Source organism: Oryza glaberrima, chromosome 6, assembly GCF_000147395.1.
Source record: "Oryza glaberrima chromosome 6, OglaRS2, whole genome shotgun sequence".
In the NCBI taxonomy this organism is placed as follows: Eukaryota; Viridiplantae; Streptophyta; class Magnoliopsida; order Poales; family Poaceae; genus Oryza; species Oryza glaberrima.
The window spans coordinates 25,918,676-25,934,716 of record NC_068331.1 but is presented as its reverse complement, the minus strand read 5'-3'; the positions used below and the strand labels follow the sequence as shown (position 1 = coordinate 25,934,716).

At 40.0% G+C, this 16,041-nt stretch overlaps 2 protein-coding genes across 2 annotated transcripts; both read left to right on the top strand.

The window, feature by feature from the left end:
* The first annotated feature begins 1,110 nt into the window (after nt 1–1,110).
* On the top strand, nt 1,111–1,818 carry LOC127777658 (pollen allergen Lol p 2-A-like). The gene has a single exon (XM_052304268.1). It carries the CDS (start codon nt 1,199–1,201, stop codon nt 1,550–1,552), a length of 354 nt encoding a protein of 117 aa, XP_052160228.1. The 5' UTR covers nt 1,111–1,198; the 3' UTR covers nt 1,553–1,818.
* Nucleotides 1,819–6,424: 4,606 nt separating this feature from the next.
* Nucleotides 6,425–11,993, top strand: LOC127775953 (probable serine/threonine-protein kinase PBL17). Its single transcript, XM_052302273.1, has 6 exons — nt 6,425–6,960; nt 8,197–8,504; nt 8,764–8,899; nt 9,693–9,829; nt 10,665–10,788; nt 10,936–11,993. The coding sequence occupies exons 1-6, from the start codon at nt 6,912–6,914 to the stop codon at nt 11,589–11,591; spliced, it is 1,410 nt and encodes a 469-aa protein (XP_052158233.1). The 5' UTR covers nt 6,425–6,911; the 3' UTR covers nt 11,592–11,993.
* Nucleotides 11,994–16,041: the final 4,048 nt, after the last annotated feature.

Below are 16,041 nucleotides of genomic sequence, written 5' to 3'. Positions count from 1 at the left end.
AAGTATCTAAAGTAAATACACAATTGGTTCCAAACTTTAAATAGAAAAAAAATCTTTACACTACCAACGTGTTAAAAGGGACTAGAAAATATATCATTAGTTCCAAACTATGTATGTAAAGAACTAATAAATCCTTAAGGGCTAAAAAATGTAGTGGTGGTTTATGATCCCTCGTCCATCGTAAGCCCATCCTCACTCCCACACCCTCTCGAGCGAGTCCTGCACGCATGATGTCCCTTCCACTGCATGAATGGAACGCCCCCGACCCCCACCACCGATCAAAATCAATCAACCATCATTCCCCGGTGCTTGGCCATGGACCTCCTTTCACGTCTAGCTCTCAACCTGCAGGATGTAACGACATGTGCACTTGCCAATAAAAAATTCAACTGAATTTATAGTGTACTCCTTTTTAATGTACAATCTACACCCAGACCTAGAATTGTTGGATTATTTTCATAAGGCCACGTGCTCCTCCCCACATATGCCTCATCGAGTTGTCATCTTGTATTCCTATCAAATGTATTGCATCAACTGCCACCACCGCTTGATATCCAGCTAGCTGACTAGGTGTGCTCTACTAATTTACTTAGCACCAGCCCCATCTCACCATAAATGCTAACCTATGTCCCCTATCGAGCAGACCCGCAACGGGCCAACACATGAGCCCATCCGTCACTGCCACGGTTCCATCAACATCTAGCTGCTGATGGCCCCTCTGCGACATCTACTATGGATGCTACACGGTGGCCCTTTGTGTGCCTGGCCATCACTCCCGACCGTTAGCTCTACCACCCCTCTGTTTTCCACTAGCATCTTCGCCCCTAATATTTTCATGTCTTGGTCCATATCCTCCATAAACGGAACATCACAAATTTTTATTATTTGTAATTTAAAAAATAAGTATAGAAAACATGGAAATGCATAACTACTTTTTGAGAGGTCTGCATGTCCTGCACCAGCGAAACAATCGGAACTACCAAGTTTGCATCTATTTATAGGAATTGTATTAGACTTGCTCGACGAAAAAGCCGGCCAACAATCTCTATGCTGCACCGTGCGTCCATGCCTGGTTTTCTTTGCCCCTTGCCACCATAAATACGCACCCAACTACAACATGGATCACCAAACACCTCGATCCATCCCTCTACCCTTCAAGAAACAAGAAAGATAAACTAACAAACTAGCTAGCTCGCCAATGGCCTCGTTGTCCTCCTTCCGGCTCTCTGTGGCAGTGGCGGCATTGTTGGTCGTCGGCTCATGCGCCACTGAAGTCACCTTCAAGGTCGGTGAGGGTTCTAGCGGAAAAAGTCTAGAGCTCGTCACCAACGTCGCCATCTCTGAGGTGGAGATCAAGGAGAAGGGCGGCAAGGACTGGGTGGCACTCAAGGAGTCATCGACTAACACCTGGTCACTCAAGAGTGAGGCGGCGCTCAAGGGCCCCTTCTCCGTTCGCTTCCTTGTCAAGAATGGCGGCTACCGTGTCGTCGATGACGTCATCCCCGAAAGCTTTACGGCCGGCTCTGAATACAAGAGTGGTATCAACGTCTAATTAATAGACATGAGTATTCTTGCATTGGGTTGCATGATAATTATTAACCTCTAAATAATTTTGTCTTGAAAGAGATCATGCTATGCGTGAGAAAGCAAACAATTAATTTCTTGTGGTTATTTTGTTGTAATAAGCCAGTGGCAAAATAAGGCATACATGTGTCCTTCCAAAACATTGTTGTGGAGCTATATGTGAACACGATTTCAAATATATGCTGTTTATAGTGGATGTATGGAAAAATGTTATATTTGGTTAGCTTTCATTAAGACGATTGTGTGTATTTGATTTCTCAAAATTTTAGTACATATATATGTCCAAATCAATGTAGCCCATTTCTCCCTTTTAGCTTGTCATAAATGTTGTTTACAGTTGTTTTTTTAAAAATTTTGTGGAAACAAATTGTTGAATCGATCACACCGTGACATGAAACTATAAGTATAAAGAATCAGTACATCGTTTAGCTTATTCAGATGCTAGAACAAAATGTAAGTCACATTAACTAATCATATCTCCAACATGAATAAGTGGTAATGGATACAATGGAAGCGAAGCCATCTTTGAGAGGTGCTAAGTTAAGCTTCATTTCATATAGTTGGCCAAGGCCCCAAGCTATAGTCATCAACAAAGTTTATATAATACTACGAGAATACCAACCTATTGCAAAGGATATAAAATAAATACGCAATTAGTTCCAAACTTTAAATAGAAAAAAGAATCTTACACTGTCAGTGTGTTACAAAGGATCTAGAAAATATACCATTAGTTCCAGACTATAAATGTAAGAAATAATAAATCCTTAAGGCCTAGAAGTATAGCGGTGGTTTACAGTCCCTCGTCCATCGTAAGCTCAACCTGACTCCCATGCCCTCTCGAGCGATTCTCGCACGCATGATGTCCCCTTCCCTGTGCGAATGGAAGCACACCCCTGACCCCCACCACCCGATCAAAATCAATCCACCATCCTTCACCGACGCTTTCTGCGGCGATTATGAGTACCGCATACCCACACGGCTGGGCTATCCGACTGGTTACAGGGGATAGATCATGTATATAGAATATGTAATAAAGTAGGACTCGGTCGCTATGTTGCCTTGTATTCCAAGGCAGGGTATAAAGCCCCAACCGGGTACTACCATGTACTCCCTCCATCCCAAAATATAAGCATTTTTAACATAGTGACAAGTCAAACATTTTTAATTTTGACCATTAATAACAAAACAATAAAAAGATCAATCATATAAAGTTGATGTTATTAGATTTATCATTAAACAAACTATCATAATATACAACTCTTTTTATTAAAACATCTTACTTCTATAGATATTGTTAGTCAAAGTAGCATCTCGGAGACCGTGTCAGGGTCCAAAAATGCTTATATTTTAGGATGGAGGGAGTAATAGATTAGGATACTGATAACGTGTCCGGCTAGGTTTTTCCTTTGTAACCTTGCCCCCCAACCTATATAAGGCGGGCAAGGAGCCCGCTCCAAGGGGCATGGGCAGAGATTCACAATCTGATCGTCAGATCAATACTACAACCCGACGAATTCAAATCCCTAAATAGGAGTAGGGTATTACCTCTCATTGAGAGGGCCTGAACCTTTTTAAATCCTTGTCTCCGCATCCATCCACTTTTAGGTCTCGTGCGCTACCCTCTTTATAATGCCGAATTCTAGTTATTCCTGTGGACCTTCTTTCATGTGTAGCTCTCACGCTGCATGGACATAACAATATATGCACTTGCTAATTAAAAATCAATTGAATTCAAACTATAGTCTTGTTTTAGAAAAAAAAAGTTGGAAAAAAAGTATGTTATCTCTCATTTTTCGTCGGTAAGATACTGGTACATAACATACTAGTAGCCTACGCAGACAGCAGCAACACCAGCCCTACAAAGTACGAATTGAATCTTTCGGTTCCCGTGAATAAGAATTGTTAAGTAGTATCTACACTAAAACCTGTATCATTGTAGGATTATTCTCATTATGTCCACGTGCTCCTCCCCACCTATGCCTCATCGAGTCGTCATCTTGTATCTCTATCAAATGTATTGCATCGACTGACACACCGCTCGATATTCAGCTAGGTGTGCTCTACCATATTAATTAGCACCAACCCCATCTCACCATAGACGCTAACCTATGTCCCATGTCACATAGCCGCAACAGGCCATCACGTGAGCCCCTCCATCACTGCCACGGTGGCGTTAACATCGAGTTGTTGATGGCCCCTCTACCACATATACTATGTGTGCCACAGTGTGCCCCTCTGTGCCATATGATTACTCCTGATCGTTAGTTTTACCACCCCTTTGTCTTCCACTAGCATCTTTGATCCTAATTTGTTCATGCGTTGGTTCACATCCTCCATAAACAAAACATGAGAAGGTGATTAATTTGTTGGTTGTAAGTTTTAAAAAAATAGAGAAGAGATAGAACTGCATAGGTGCTTTTTGAGAGGTCTACATGCCCTTCGTCAGCGAAACAATCAGAACTATCCAGTTTGCATTTATTTATAGCAATTGTATAGGTTCCTCGATAAATAAACTGTTAGTTCCAAAGTTTAAATGTAAAACAACTAATAAATCTTTAAATTTAAATGTAGTAGTACGTTTTTTTTTACAAGGCAGACGTGAAATGCTCGATCATGGTCTCCGATGTAAAATCGGCGGCGCCGGTTCGGCAGGTGGCGTACGTCGTCGTGCGAGGCAGAACGAGCGCGCGTGGCGAGACGAGGCGAGGAGGAGGGGTCGGCACGCGGGGGACCGGGAGAAGAAGGGCGAGAGACAAACCGCGTGCGCGCGCGTGTGGTGGTGGAGTGGATGGCGACCTTTTTTTGGGCGTTTTCCGCCCCGAAAATCCTCCGTTTCCGCGTCCTCACCAAAGTACAGCTCCAGATTGGTTTCGTATCTATCTACTCTACCATCGCAATTACCAGTATTTTCTAAGATTTCGAGTTATTGCAGTGATGATGATGAAGCTGTCACACTTGTAATAACAAGTTGTGTACTCCTGCTGGAGTTAGTGGGCAGGGGATGTGATTGGAAGGCGCACAGAAATGGATTCCGCTAAGCACAAACAAAACCGAGTGGAGAAACGGGGGTGGTGGCGAGCACTTTGACACGGTGGTTGATTGATTCATGCCATGCTGCCGCCCACTCAAAGCATCCCCTCTCCTCGCTAATGCCATTTCTTAAATCATTCCATGGAACCTTCCAAACCTGGATCTCGCAACTTTGGGCAACCACAAAACAACTCGTTCCCAAAGCATAGCAAATGCAATGCTACTCCCTCCGTTCCATTTCAAGTGCAACTATAAATTTCCGTGTCTAACGTTTAACCATCCATCTTATTTATTCTTTTTATAATTAGTATTTTTGTTGCTATTTGATGATAAAACATGAATAATATTTTATGCATAACTTATTATCTTTATTTTTTTTTATAATTTTTTAAAATAAGATATACGGTCAAACGTTAAACACGAAAATCTACAACTGCATTTAAAATGGTACGGGGAGTACTAGTAGTACTACAATACAGATGGCTCTGCTCCCATGTGGACGGACGCCTCGCGCCCCCATGTGGTGTCTTGGATTTGGTTCGGATTTAGGCGTACCGAGTCCATGCCAATCACATTGTTTTTCCACGCCAAATTGCGTCTCCCAGAACACCAAACATATGGTGGCCAAGAAAATGATTGATACGCACGGTGGATGGATGGATTGGTGGCGATCGATCGATTGGTTTGATGATGAAAAGAAAAACAAATCCGAGGAGCACCTGGAATCGGGGACATGCGCTGAACCGGGGCAAGGAAACAGCCCCCTGTTTTGCGACTTGTAGTTGTAGAGTTCGTGTGGAGTTGCTGTTTGCTGTTGCCGTGTTGGGGTATTTTTCTGCCGTTTCTTGGAGTCTCTGGGCAGTAGGTTCAACGGCTAAAGGAGACAAACCTCTCTCCGGCCGTGTTGCGAATTCGCAATGCAAAATGCAACCGACGGTCTGGTCTGGTGGTGTTGCTAGTCTTCCATTTCAGGTGCCATTGTCAAAAAACTCAAAAGGGCATCACAGGCACAGCACAGGGATTTCTGTCCCTCGGAAACTCATTAATAAATTTATTACAAAGACCTAGCTTTGTTTTGTTCTTGCGTCTTTTAATCGTGTCAAATGAGATGTTTAGATCTATGGGTGTAAAGTTTTGACGTGTCACATCGGATATACATACACACATTTGAAGTATTAAATATAGACTAATAAGAAAACAAATTAAGATTCCGTCTGTAAACTGTGAGACGAATTTATTAAGTCTAATTAATCTGTCATCAGCAAATATTCACTGTAGCACTACATTGTTAAATCATTAAGCAATTAGGCTTAAATGATTCGTCTCACAATTTACACGTAATCTATGTAATTAGTTATTTTTTTAATATTTAATACTCTATGTATATGTCCAAACATTCGATGTGACATGATGAAAAATTTTGTAATGGGATCTAAACAGACCCTAATTTTAGCCAGACATGTCACGTATATGATATTTCCTTGGCTAATTAAATTTAAGCATTTGAAACAATCTGTCAAAAACATAAACATGCGCATATTTGAATCAATCACATAAAGAAAAAAATGAGTAAAATTAAGTGAAAAATATGATGCTATATTTTTACCAAATAAACTCATATGGCCATATATCACTTAATAACCAATTAACCATGATGCCATCAGTCAAAAAAAGAAAAAAAAAACCATCCTAACTAAAACCCAAACTAAACCACTGTCACGGCCAAATCCTCTTTTCAACCATGCAGCACATTAATCAAACCCCCATAAACTCCAAGCCTCTCCAATCCAACCATAAAGCAACAAGAGAGAAAAGAAAAAGAAAGGAAAAAAAAAAACCAAGCCTCAGCTCAGCTCCCCAGTTGCTTCCCCTGCTGCATTTATTAATCCAAAGCAGCTTCCTTTTACTCTCGCTTCCCTCTGGCACAGCTAATCCAAATCCTCCTCTTTTTCTTGTTTTTCTTTTCTTTCTTCGTCTTCTCCAACGCCCAAAGTAAAACAAAGGAAAAAAGAAAAGCCGCATCCAAGAACGCACCAGAAATTTCGGCGACGGTTGCGCGCGAATCCATCCATCCACCGGCGGTCGGAGGGCGGCGGCGGCGGAGCAATTCCGCCCAACCAAGCGGCGGAGTCGGTGCGGGCGAAATTTCCGGGTTGGTGCGCGGGGCTTGGGTTGGTGGTGGTGGACTGGTGGTGGTGTGTGTTCTTGGGAGTGGATCTGGCAGGAGGCTGGCGATGGGGAGGCGGGAGTAGGGGGAGCGGCGGATTGGAGTGGGAGGCGCGGTGTTGGGGGCTCCCATGGGCGGATGCTTCTCGCTGGAGGAGCACCGGCTCCAGGGCAAGACAGGTTCGTCCGTGTTCTTTCTTGCCTCGAGCTATATATATCTTACTTAGTCTCTGATGTGTGTTTTTGCTTGTAGTAGTAGTAGTAGCTGTGTGCATGTTGCATGGAAGTGAAGTTTTTGTTGTAATTTGGTTGTGAATTTAGTCGTGCGGTTGAGTTTTTGGGCGTATTGGGGGCTATGGATTTTCAGCGTATATTCAGCTTCAGAAGATTTGGTTTTTGAGCGAGAATTGCTGTCTCGTTTATGTCAGAGTTCCGACAGGATCAATTTTGTCTCTGGGGCTATATCATGTAGTAACTCGTGTTGCAAATTCGGGTTTTTTAGGCATCGCGTGGTTGATGTTTGATTCTTCTGTGACTGAGTGTCGAGTGTGAGGAATGCCATTCTCTAAGTGCTAAAAGTTTTATCTTATTGGACATCGTTACATTCAGGCCTCTATCTGTAGCTTAGTTTCTCTTTTTTCTTTGACAAAGACGAAACTTGCATGGTACAAACTTTGCTCTTTGATGGCTGGTAGAGGACACGATATTATGATGTACTGGTATGTTGTCTATGAAATTTGCAGTCACGGTTCCTGAAAAGTCAAACTGCAGCAAGTCAAATTTAGCTCATAACTTGGTTTGAACTACATTGGCAAAGCTGCTAGAAGATTTTAAGTTGGTTGGATGGAAGTATCGAGTAACCCTATAACTTAGATGCAAATGGTCTGTTCTGCATAGAAGATTCTTGTTCAGAGACTGGAAGAGATGACAAATGTTGTCCTGCATATAGGACCATGAGCAGCAAATGCGTGTTTGGAGCTATTCTAGAATTTTATTGAGATACCAAATTAAATTGGGACCTTCCTTTGTCATGTCATGGCCTTTAGCTGCACATTAACCTGCCACTTGAACGTGGAGGATGATCAATGAATACTTTTGTTGCTGTAGAGCTATTGCAAAATGACATTGTAGCTTGACACAATGGAACACATGTTTCTTAAGTTAGAAGATGAACACCATTTTGGGTAGGTTAGTGGTATTTACAAACTAAGATGTTATGCTTATCAGATTATCATTTTGACATAATGCACAACAACATTACAGAGACTGCACAGCAGGAGCTGTATGGGGGGTGTTATATGAATTAAAAAACTAAAGTACTAAGGCAAAATAATCACGCCACATTGTAGCTCTTAATGTTCGTATGTAATTGATTATTCCCTGATGTTTTTTCTTTTCTATTAATTCTATAAGCAGAAGCTGGTGGGCCAGATGGGTTAAGGAAATGCAAATCTGATTCTAAAGCTACAGCAAGTGTCCTTGCCCCTCCAAAAGATGTGGAGGACCTGCAAATCGAAGGATACGGAAATGTTAATATTTTCACATATAATGAACTAAGAGCAGCCACAAAAAACTTCCGGCCTGACCAAATTCTTGGAGAGGGTGGGTTTGGTGTTGTTTACAAAGGTGTAATTGATGAAAATGTTAGAGCGGGCTTTCCATCCACACAAGTTGCTGTGAAAGAATTAAACCCAGAGGGATTTCAGGGTGACAAGGAATGGTTGGTAAGTATCCTTGCTTTATTTCATTTTTTTTGAAACCATGATGAACTATACACAAGTCTATCAGCCTTCATCAGCTAATTAGATTTTACGATTCAATTTAATGATCATAATAGTTGTTTGTTATTGTAGTTTCTATATTACCTGACTTATTTACATTTTATGATTTTAAGCAAGGACATTGACAGAGTACTTTTATACTGATTAGTGTTTGATTAAACAGCATATATCAGATACTTATAGTTTTATTATTTGTTTCCAGGCAGAAGTCAACTACCTTGGGCAACTTAGCCATCCAAATCTAGTCGAACTGATTGGGTATTGCTGTGAAGGCTCTCATAGACTGCTTGTTTACGAGTACATGGCTTGCGGCAGCCTTGAAAAGCATCTTTTTCGCCGTAAGCTGACCCTTTCCTTCTTGACAGTTATCACTCCCACCTACTGAATGGCCGTTGTCCATGGCAGCAGAACCTGCAACATGTTTATTGTTTTTGCATTTTCAAAAGTAAAAAGGAAAATGGTCAGTTTGGTGCACGCTGCATGAACAAAAACACTAATTTATTTTCAACAAGATGAGCAGATCTATCAGTAGAATTAATATAAATGCATTCACACTTATATTTCTTTCAGTGCTCGATTTACTGGTGCAATTTAATCTAATGAGTAGTGACCACTATATACAATTTAGTTGTATCTGTGTACCCGTTTCCTCCATGTAATTTTCAAAAATAAAGGATTTTCTTTTGAAACGATAATGGTTAGCATATGTTTTGAAGTTCTCCCAAGTCCCAACTAGCTACTCCCTCCGTTTCACAATGTAAGTCATTCTAGCATTTCCCACATTCATATTGATGTTAATGAATCTAGACATGTATATCTATCTAGATTCATTAACATCAATATGTATGTGGGAAATGCTAGAATGACTTACATTGTGAAACGGAGGAAGTATTTAATTTACCGGCCGTATCATCAAGTTGGCCAGTTGATTTTGTCTGAGTTGAACTGTTTAATTGATTCTACAATCTGCATGCACATGCTAACTACGCTACTAGTGAAAAAAGAAGAAACGATTTTCTTGCTGCATGGCTTGCTCACCTTTGATTGATCTATTGAGAGAACATGCATTTTTCCATGCTAAAGGACACTTTTGTTGATTTATCTTCTTGCTCGTATGATAATTGATAACAGGGGTTTGCCTTAATATGCCATGGTCTACTCGAATGAAGATTGCTCTAGGTGCTGCAAGGGGGCTGGAATATCTTCACGGAGCTGAGAGATCAATTATATATCGAGATTTCAAAACATCAAACATCTTGTTAGATGCGGTTTGTACTTCATCTACTATCTGAATACTTTGATATCATTACCCTTTTTCAATCACTTGTTATAGGAATTCCATCTCATCATGCTCTAGCAACTTTGTTCTTTCCAACCCAGACAAGATTCCATTTCCTACATTGTTCTGAACTCTTGGAATGACAGAACTAACAGTTAACCGGATAACTTAGCCTACATGCTAGCCATAAGGCCCATAACTGTCTTTACAGAATCCAAGATTCTGAAGTAGTGATAGAATAGTGTGCTTGCCCTCCAAACCGTCATGGTGGTTTCAGTTGCTGCCAGCATGGTCAAAGCTACTAAATCTTCTGATGAATGAATGATTCAATTCTTTCAGCAGTAAGATTCTAAACATCAGCGATCTCAATAACGTACCAGTTTGGATCTGGTCCCGCTAGCTCTTCAACACAGTCCTGTTTACCACTGATATTTCGACTGAAATCTTTTTAATATTCTCAATTTATTAGTGTGACACAGCAAAAAGTGTTTCCCATTGCCAAACCATGCAGTAATGATGTTTTTATGTTTGTACTTCACTTATTTGTCAATCTTTTTGTGATATTTCTATTGCCAAGATGCAACTGTAGTATGTAAGGACGATTACAAATGAAACACTTGATCAATCATTTATTTGTCCCTGGTCCTCCTCCATGGTTCCACTTTAAATAGTAGATATTATGTGTGCCCTCATCCATCCAATTAAACCATGCAACTCTGCACAAGGAATACTGATCTAAATATCTTATTTCAGATCTTGGGATGTTATATGTTGACGATTATCTTATGATACTGCCGCAGTCTCACTCTGTGTCACCTCTGCAGGATTATAATGCCAAGCTGTCAGACTTTGGCCTAGCACGAACTGGACCTAGTGGAGACCAAACCCATGTATCAACTCGGGTCATGGGTACTTATGGCTATGCAGCTCCTGAATATGTCATGACAGGTGAGCAATGGAATCTCCCTGTATTTTTAGAATGCCAACCCGTTCATTCTTGAGTGCATTTAATGTTCTTAAGTATGAATATGCATATCATTGTAGCTGACATCATGTATGTTAAATTGTTACTCTAACCAGTTTGATCTGTTACAGGCCATCTGACAGCACGAAGTGATGTCTATGGCTTTGGTGTCGTCCTTCTCGAGATGATCATAGGCAGGAGGGCTGTGGACAAGAGCCGGCCTAGCCGTGAGCACAACCTAGTTGAGTGGGCACGTCCCCTCCTCGTGCACAATCGGAAGCTGTTCAGGATTATCGATCCAAGAATGGAAGGGCAGTACTCCACCAAGGCTGCCATTGAGGTGGCAGGCCTTGCGTACCGATGCTTGAGCCAGAATCCCAAAGGACGACCCACCATGAGCCAGGTTGTTGAGACCTTTGAGGCTGTGCAAAACATGCCTGAATGCCAAGACATTCTCTTGCAGAACTGCATGACGGGTGCAGTGACACTCTACGAGGTTGCAAAGGACCCTACGGAGAGCGTCGAGCCGGAGAAGATAAAACAAGAACAACCAGCAGCAAAAACGGTCACCGTGGCACCGGCACCGGTAAATGGAAAACCCGTGCCTCAGAGCAGGAGAACACGGCCAGGGAATGGCCGGAGCAAGAGCGAACCGTCTTTGGAATGCAAGCTGTACATCCCATCTCCAGACTCTGATGGCCAGCAGCCAGGCCTGGAGGCATTGTCATCCCCTTCCAGAGATGGAAGCATAAAGGATCCACCGGACGAGGATTTGTACAAGATATAAAAGTCACACAGAAGTTTTTGATGACGATTCAAGTTTTCGCTACCGGCGATTTCGCATTGCCATCCATCCATCTTGTTGTCAAGATCGATCAGAGTCAAAGTTGGTGTTAAAATTTTTTCTGATGGCGGAAGAACTCTACCTCGTTAGGTTTCTTGCTGTTCCGACTAGCAATTGTATGTAGAGAGGAGCGTTGTGGAAAGCATTTGTAATGTGAGATGCCTGCCGCGACGAAAAGTTCGTGTTGTAAACTTGAAACCATTCTCTGGGAAGAAGATCCACATCATAATCGATGTGTCAGTGTTGTTGTTGCTCGAGTGTTTTTGACTTTTCTGTATAGATGATGATGTCCTTGCAAACTTGGTACAGTTCTACAGGAAATCAACAAGAAGATGGAAAAATATAAGATGAATCAGTGTCCGTTTGTTGACAGTTTGTTTTTGGAGTATGGTTTTGTTTTCACTGCCCATCTGGAAATTATTAGGAATGTGAGATACAAGAGTATGCTTGAATGACACATCACTATCGAGGATATATCGTCTACCACTGAAACAATAAGTAAATGTAAATGCGAGCATCCCCTAGTGAGTTAATTCCACTAAAAAAAGAATCTAACGAATATAACCAGTTGAGGTAGCTCACTTTACATCTATTTATTATATTATAATAAGGATAGTTCAAAAAAAAATCACTACATTGACGGCCTATAAATTATCACATAGAATAAAATTTTATTACACAAAATATGAAAATAGAAGCTAAAAATTGTATAGAAGCTAAGAATTGTATAACTCCAATACAATTTAAATTCCTTAAATTTTTACTGAGACTATTTGGTAGGGTAATGTTGCTGCGGCGCAGCTGCAGTCACGAAACCTTCATTGTCAGCTTCTAACTGCAACCACACGTAATTAAAGTAAAAAAGAAAACTGAACAAACACTGATTCAAGCTGCCTATCTCTTAGTTTTACGAGTACTACTAAATACACTGTAGGTTAAGACCTAAGAAAAAAATAATTTGAAGTTGTATAAGAACCCAGACTTTCACTTAAATGGACAAAGGGCTGGTTTAGTTCCCAACTTTTTCTTCAAACTTTTAACTTTTCCATCACATCAAAACTTTCTTACACACATAAACTTTCAACTTTTCCGTCACATCATTTCAATTTCAATCAAACTTCTAATTTTAGTGTGAACTAATCACAACCAAACACCTGTTTTCTTGGTCTTTTTTTTTATAGGAAACCATGCAGGGAAATACACTGACCGACACATGTAGGAAAGGAAATTTGCCAAATCTATACCTAATAAAAAAAATACGTAAGGCTTCCGTCATTATTTTTGGTCCGTCGCCGATTTCCCACACACGCACGGCGGTTTTTTTTCTGTCCGTTTTTTTTTCGCGCGGTTTTTTTTGTCCGTCAGGGTTTTTTTCGCACGCGGTTTTCTGTGGGCCCATCCGCTTTTTTTTTTTGCGCACACGGTCTTTTTAGTGAGTCCACCTTTTTTTCAATGCACGCGTTTTTTTAGCTGTCCGTCTCCAGTTCCCGCATGCGGTATTTTTGGGCCCATTGCCCAGGAATTACAAATTCAGTCCAGCACATAAATTACATAGAACCCAAACATAGGAATTACATGACCGATTAGGATACAAACAACTTCTCAACCTATATATAGAATAAAACTGAAAGCACAAACAAGACTAATATATGCACCCAGAATTTGGTGTGGAACTAAGCAATCTCTGCTCGGCGCTACTCATATACCCAGATATTTTTTTGAAACTGAGCAATTCATGTTCGGTGTGAGACTCAATCTGCTTTTACTGCATTTATAACGATAAAAGGTAATTCTTTAGACCTTAGTGATGTATACATTATTTATGACATATAACGAACAATTAACACAAATCAGTCAATCTTAAGAGGGAAAAAAATACATGGAAATAAAACTACCAAGCTCAGCAAGGTAACACCAGATTGATCGGATCTCATACCTTATTTAAGCGGCAACCATCTTTTATTAGTAATTCCGAAGAAAAAACCATCCATCTTCTATTAGCTAAAAAAAAGGGAGTAGCTATATTTATGGCACCATATTTTTCACCAAAAAATAGTCGGTGTGTATTTACATCGTAAGTTTACAAATTACATATGTAATTTTATTGTATTTACAATGTAAGTCACAAACTTACATATGTAAGTCTCAAAAATACATATGTAATTTTAGTATATTTACAATGTAAGTCTCAAAATTACATATGTAAGTCTCGAAATTGCATATATGTAATTAATATATAATCATCTCTCATCATGATGTATGTGTGGAAATAATCTTCAACCTCACGGAAGCACAGTTGGGAGGCCTCAGGCCTGTGCGGTTGTGTGGCATAGCGCATAGGCATGCAAACCGACTGTAATCAATGGAATTTTATGGCACCAGAAATTTAGCAAATCCGAAAAAAAATTATCACACCAAACTATTAACCAAAATAATACCACTGTTACTTCATTATATTTTTATTTGCTACACTTATTTCTGATTTCGGATGTATAGTCTGCCAAACAATTTCCCTTAACTACGCGCGCACACAAAAGAAGACCTACGTATAAAGTTTAAATGTTTGGCCTATAGCTTGGTGTTTTGTGTACATAACTGTTGCTTGAGTTCCCCTATTACTTCCTAGGGCCATAACGTGAAAGGTATTTCAAATAACATAAGTAAAGCATAAAAAAAAACTTAACAGTATTTGCATATAGAGAACACATAAAAGAATATTATGGAACATTAGTAAAACAAAACAATAACGAATAACTTGCCTAGAAAATCAAGTGGAACCTCTCTCGCATATCAGAACAAAAGTTTCTTTAGATCAAGCATCATGGCATAGCAAACTAAGACATGAAATTTTTGGTACTACATTGGTACATGTCAGAATTGAGTGTTTCCAAACAGATGACCAATGAAGCATGCACATCGCAACCAAAACAGAGCAGGAAACAACCATGTGATCAGATATTACATTGGAAGAGAAAAAAAAATTGGTTGCAGTAGTATGGCTGTAGTTTGCACAAAATTGATAACTGACCTTGCTCAGGCAAGCTATCTCAACATTGAGATAGAATAATCCCCACCAAAAGAATTGGTGTATTAATTGATTCCATCGAAGTCCAACACATATATAAACACATCCTGTGGCTCATTTAAATGAACAAAATCAGCTGAAAAAACATAAGTGAATGATTAAATTATTTTTGCTTCTCACCGTTGTTTTCGAGAAGATACATCATGCTTTTGTTGTTGATAATGTTTATGTACAGCTTCATCTTCCAAGCTAGATGCGCCATCTGGATCATCGTCCCCATTCTTGGATCCCAATACACGAAGACAGAGACACAAAGCTGTATGCGCAAAATGCCTGACGAAAAGAAGGAATACTTAAGAAACGTCATGAAGCCTATAAGCGAAAAAAGGATTCAAATGTCCTTCCAAATGTTAAGGACGCACATTGCATTAATTATGAAGGTGATCAGCAAAGCTCATCGCATGCTAAATCTAATAAAGTTAAACAATATATGCTTCAAGTTTTTTTACTAACAGATAATTTGACCCCTCTACCAGACCAGTTTCACCATCATATGTAGTCACAATGTACTCATGACTTTAGAGAGAAGCAAAATATCACTTCTAATTTTTAATTTTGTGATGAAAATATACTATGGATTTAACGAATAAATTATATCTATAACTTCTAGCTCATTACAAAGAATAACTCATTATATAAGAATGATGACCAGGTTAGATCATACTGTACTTGCATCAAATGCCCAGATTATTTTCTAAAAGGAAGATAACTTTGAGTTAGGATAAAACTAAAACACATTACATTTTGGAACGGTGGGAGTATCAGGGTGAAAATGTAATGCTGAGAATCACAAAAAATAATACTTGAAACAAATAAATGACAGTGGATTCAACTCTCAATTTAGTTTAAGCAAAGGAAAATATGTAACATGGGATGTAAATGATATTATAAACAACATAAAAGCATGACCACAAAACTGGTGTCCAGCAATTCCACATTTCAAAACACAAGCTCAGATAAGAACCGTATTCTAATTTCTAAGCAACCGGATTACTACTACACAAGATGATCCCAAAATTTCACATCAACAACATGATATATTGTCTTAAAAAATAAAGCACCTGGGAGGCAGTGGCTGGAACTGACGGCGAGTCAAGGACGTCGGTCGTTGGCAAGCACGGCGCGGGCCAACTCTCCTCAAACTCAGCCGGCCGCAGCCTGGCCTCGAAACAAATTCAGTATAATGCGGACATTGTTTCTCCCGTAAGGCTCGCCTATCAGCATAGCTCCAGTGAGCCGGATGATGTTTCTGAAGATCTGAAGAAATGTAGATTAATACCAACTAGATTATCTGCAGTGTATGCAGCT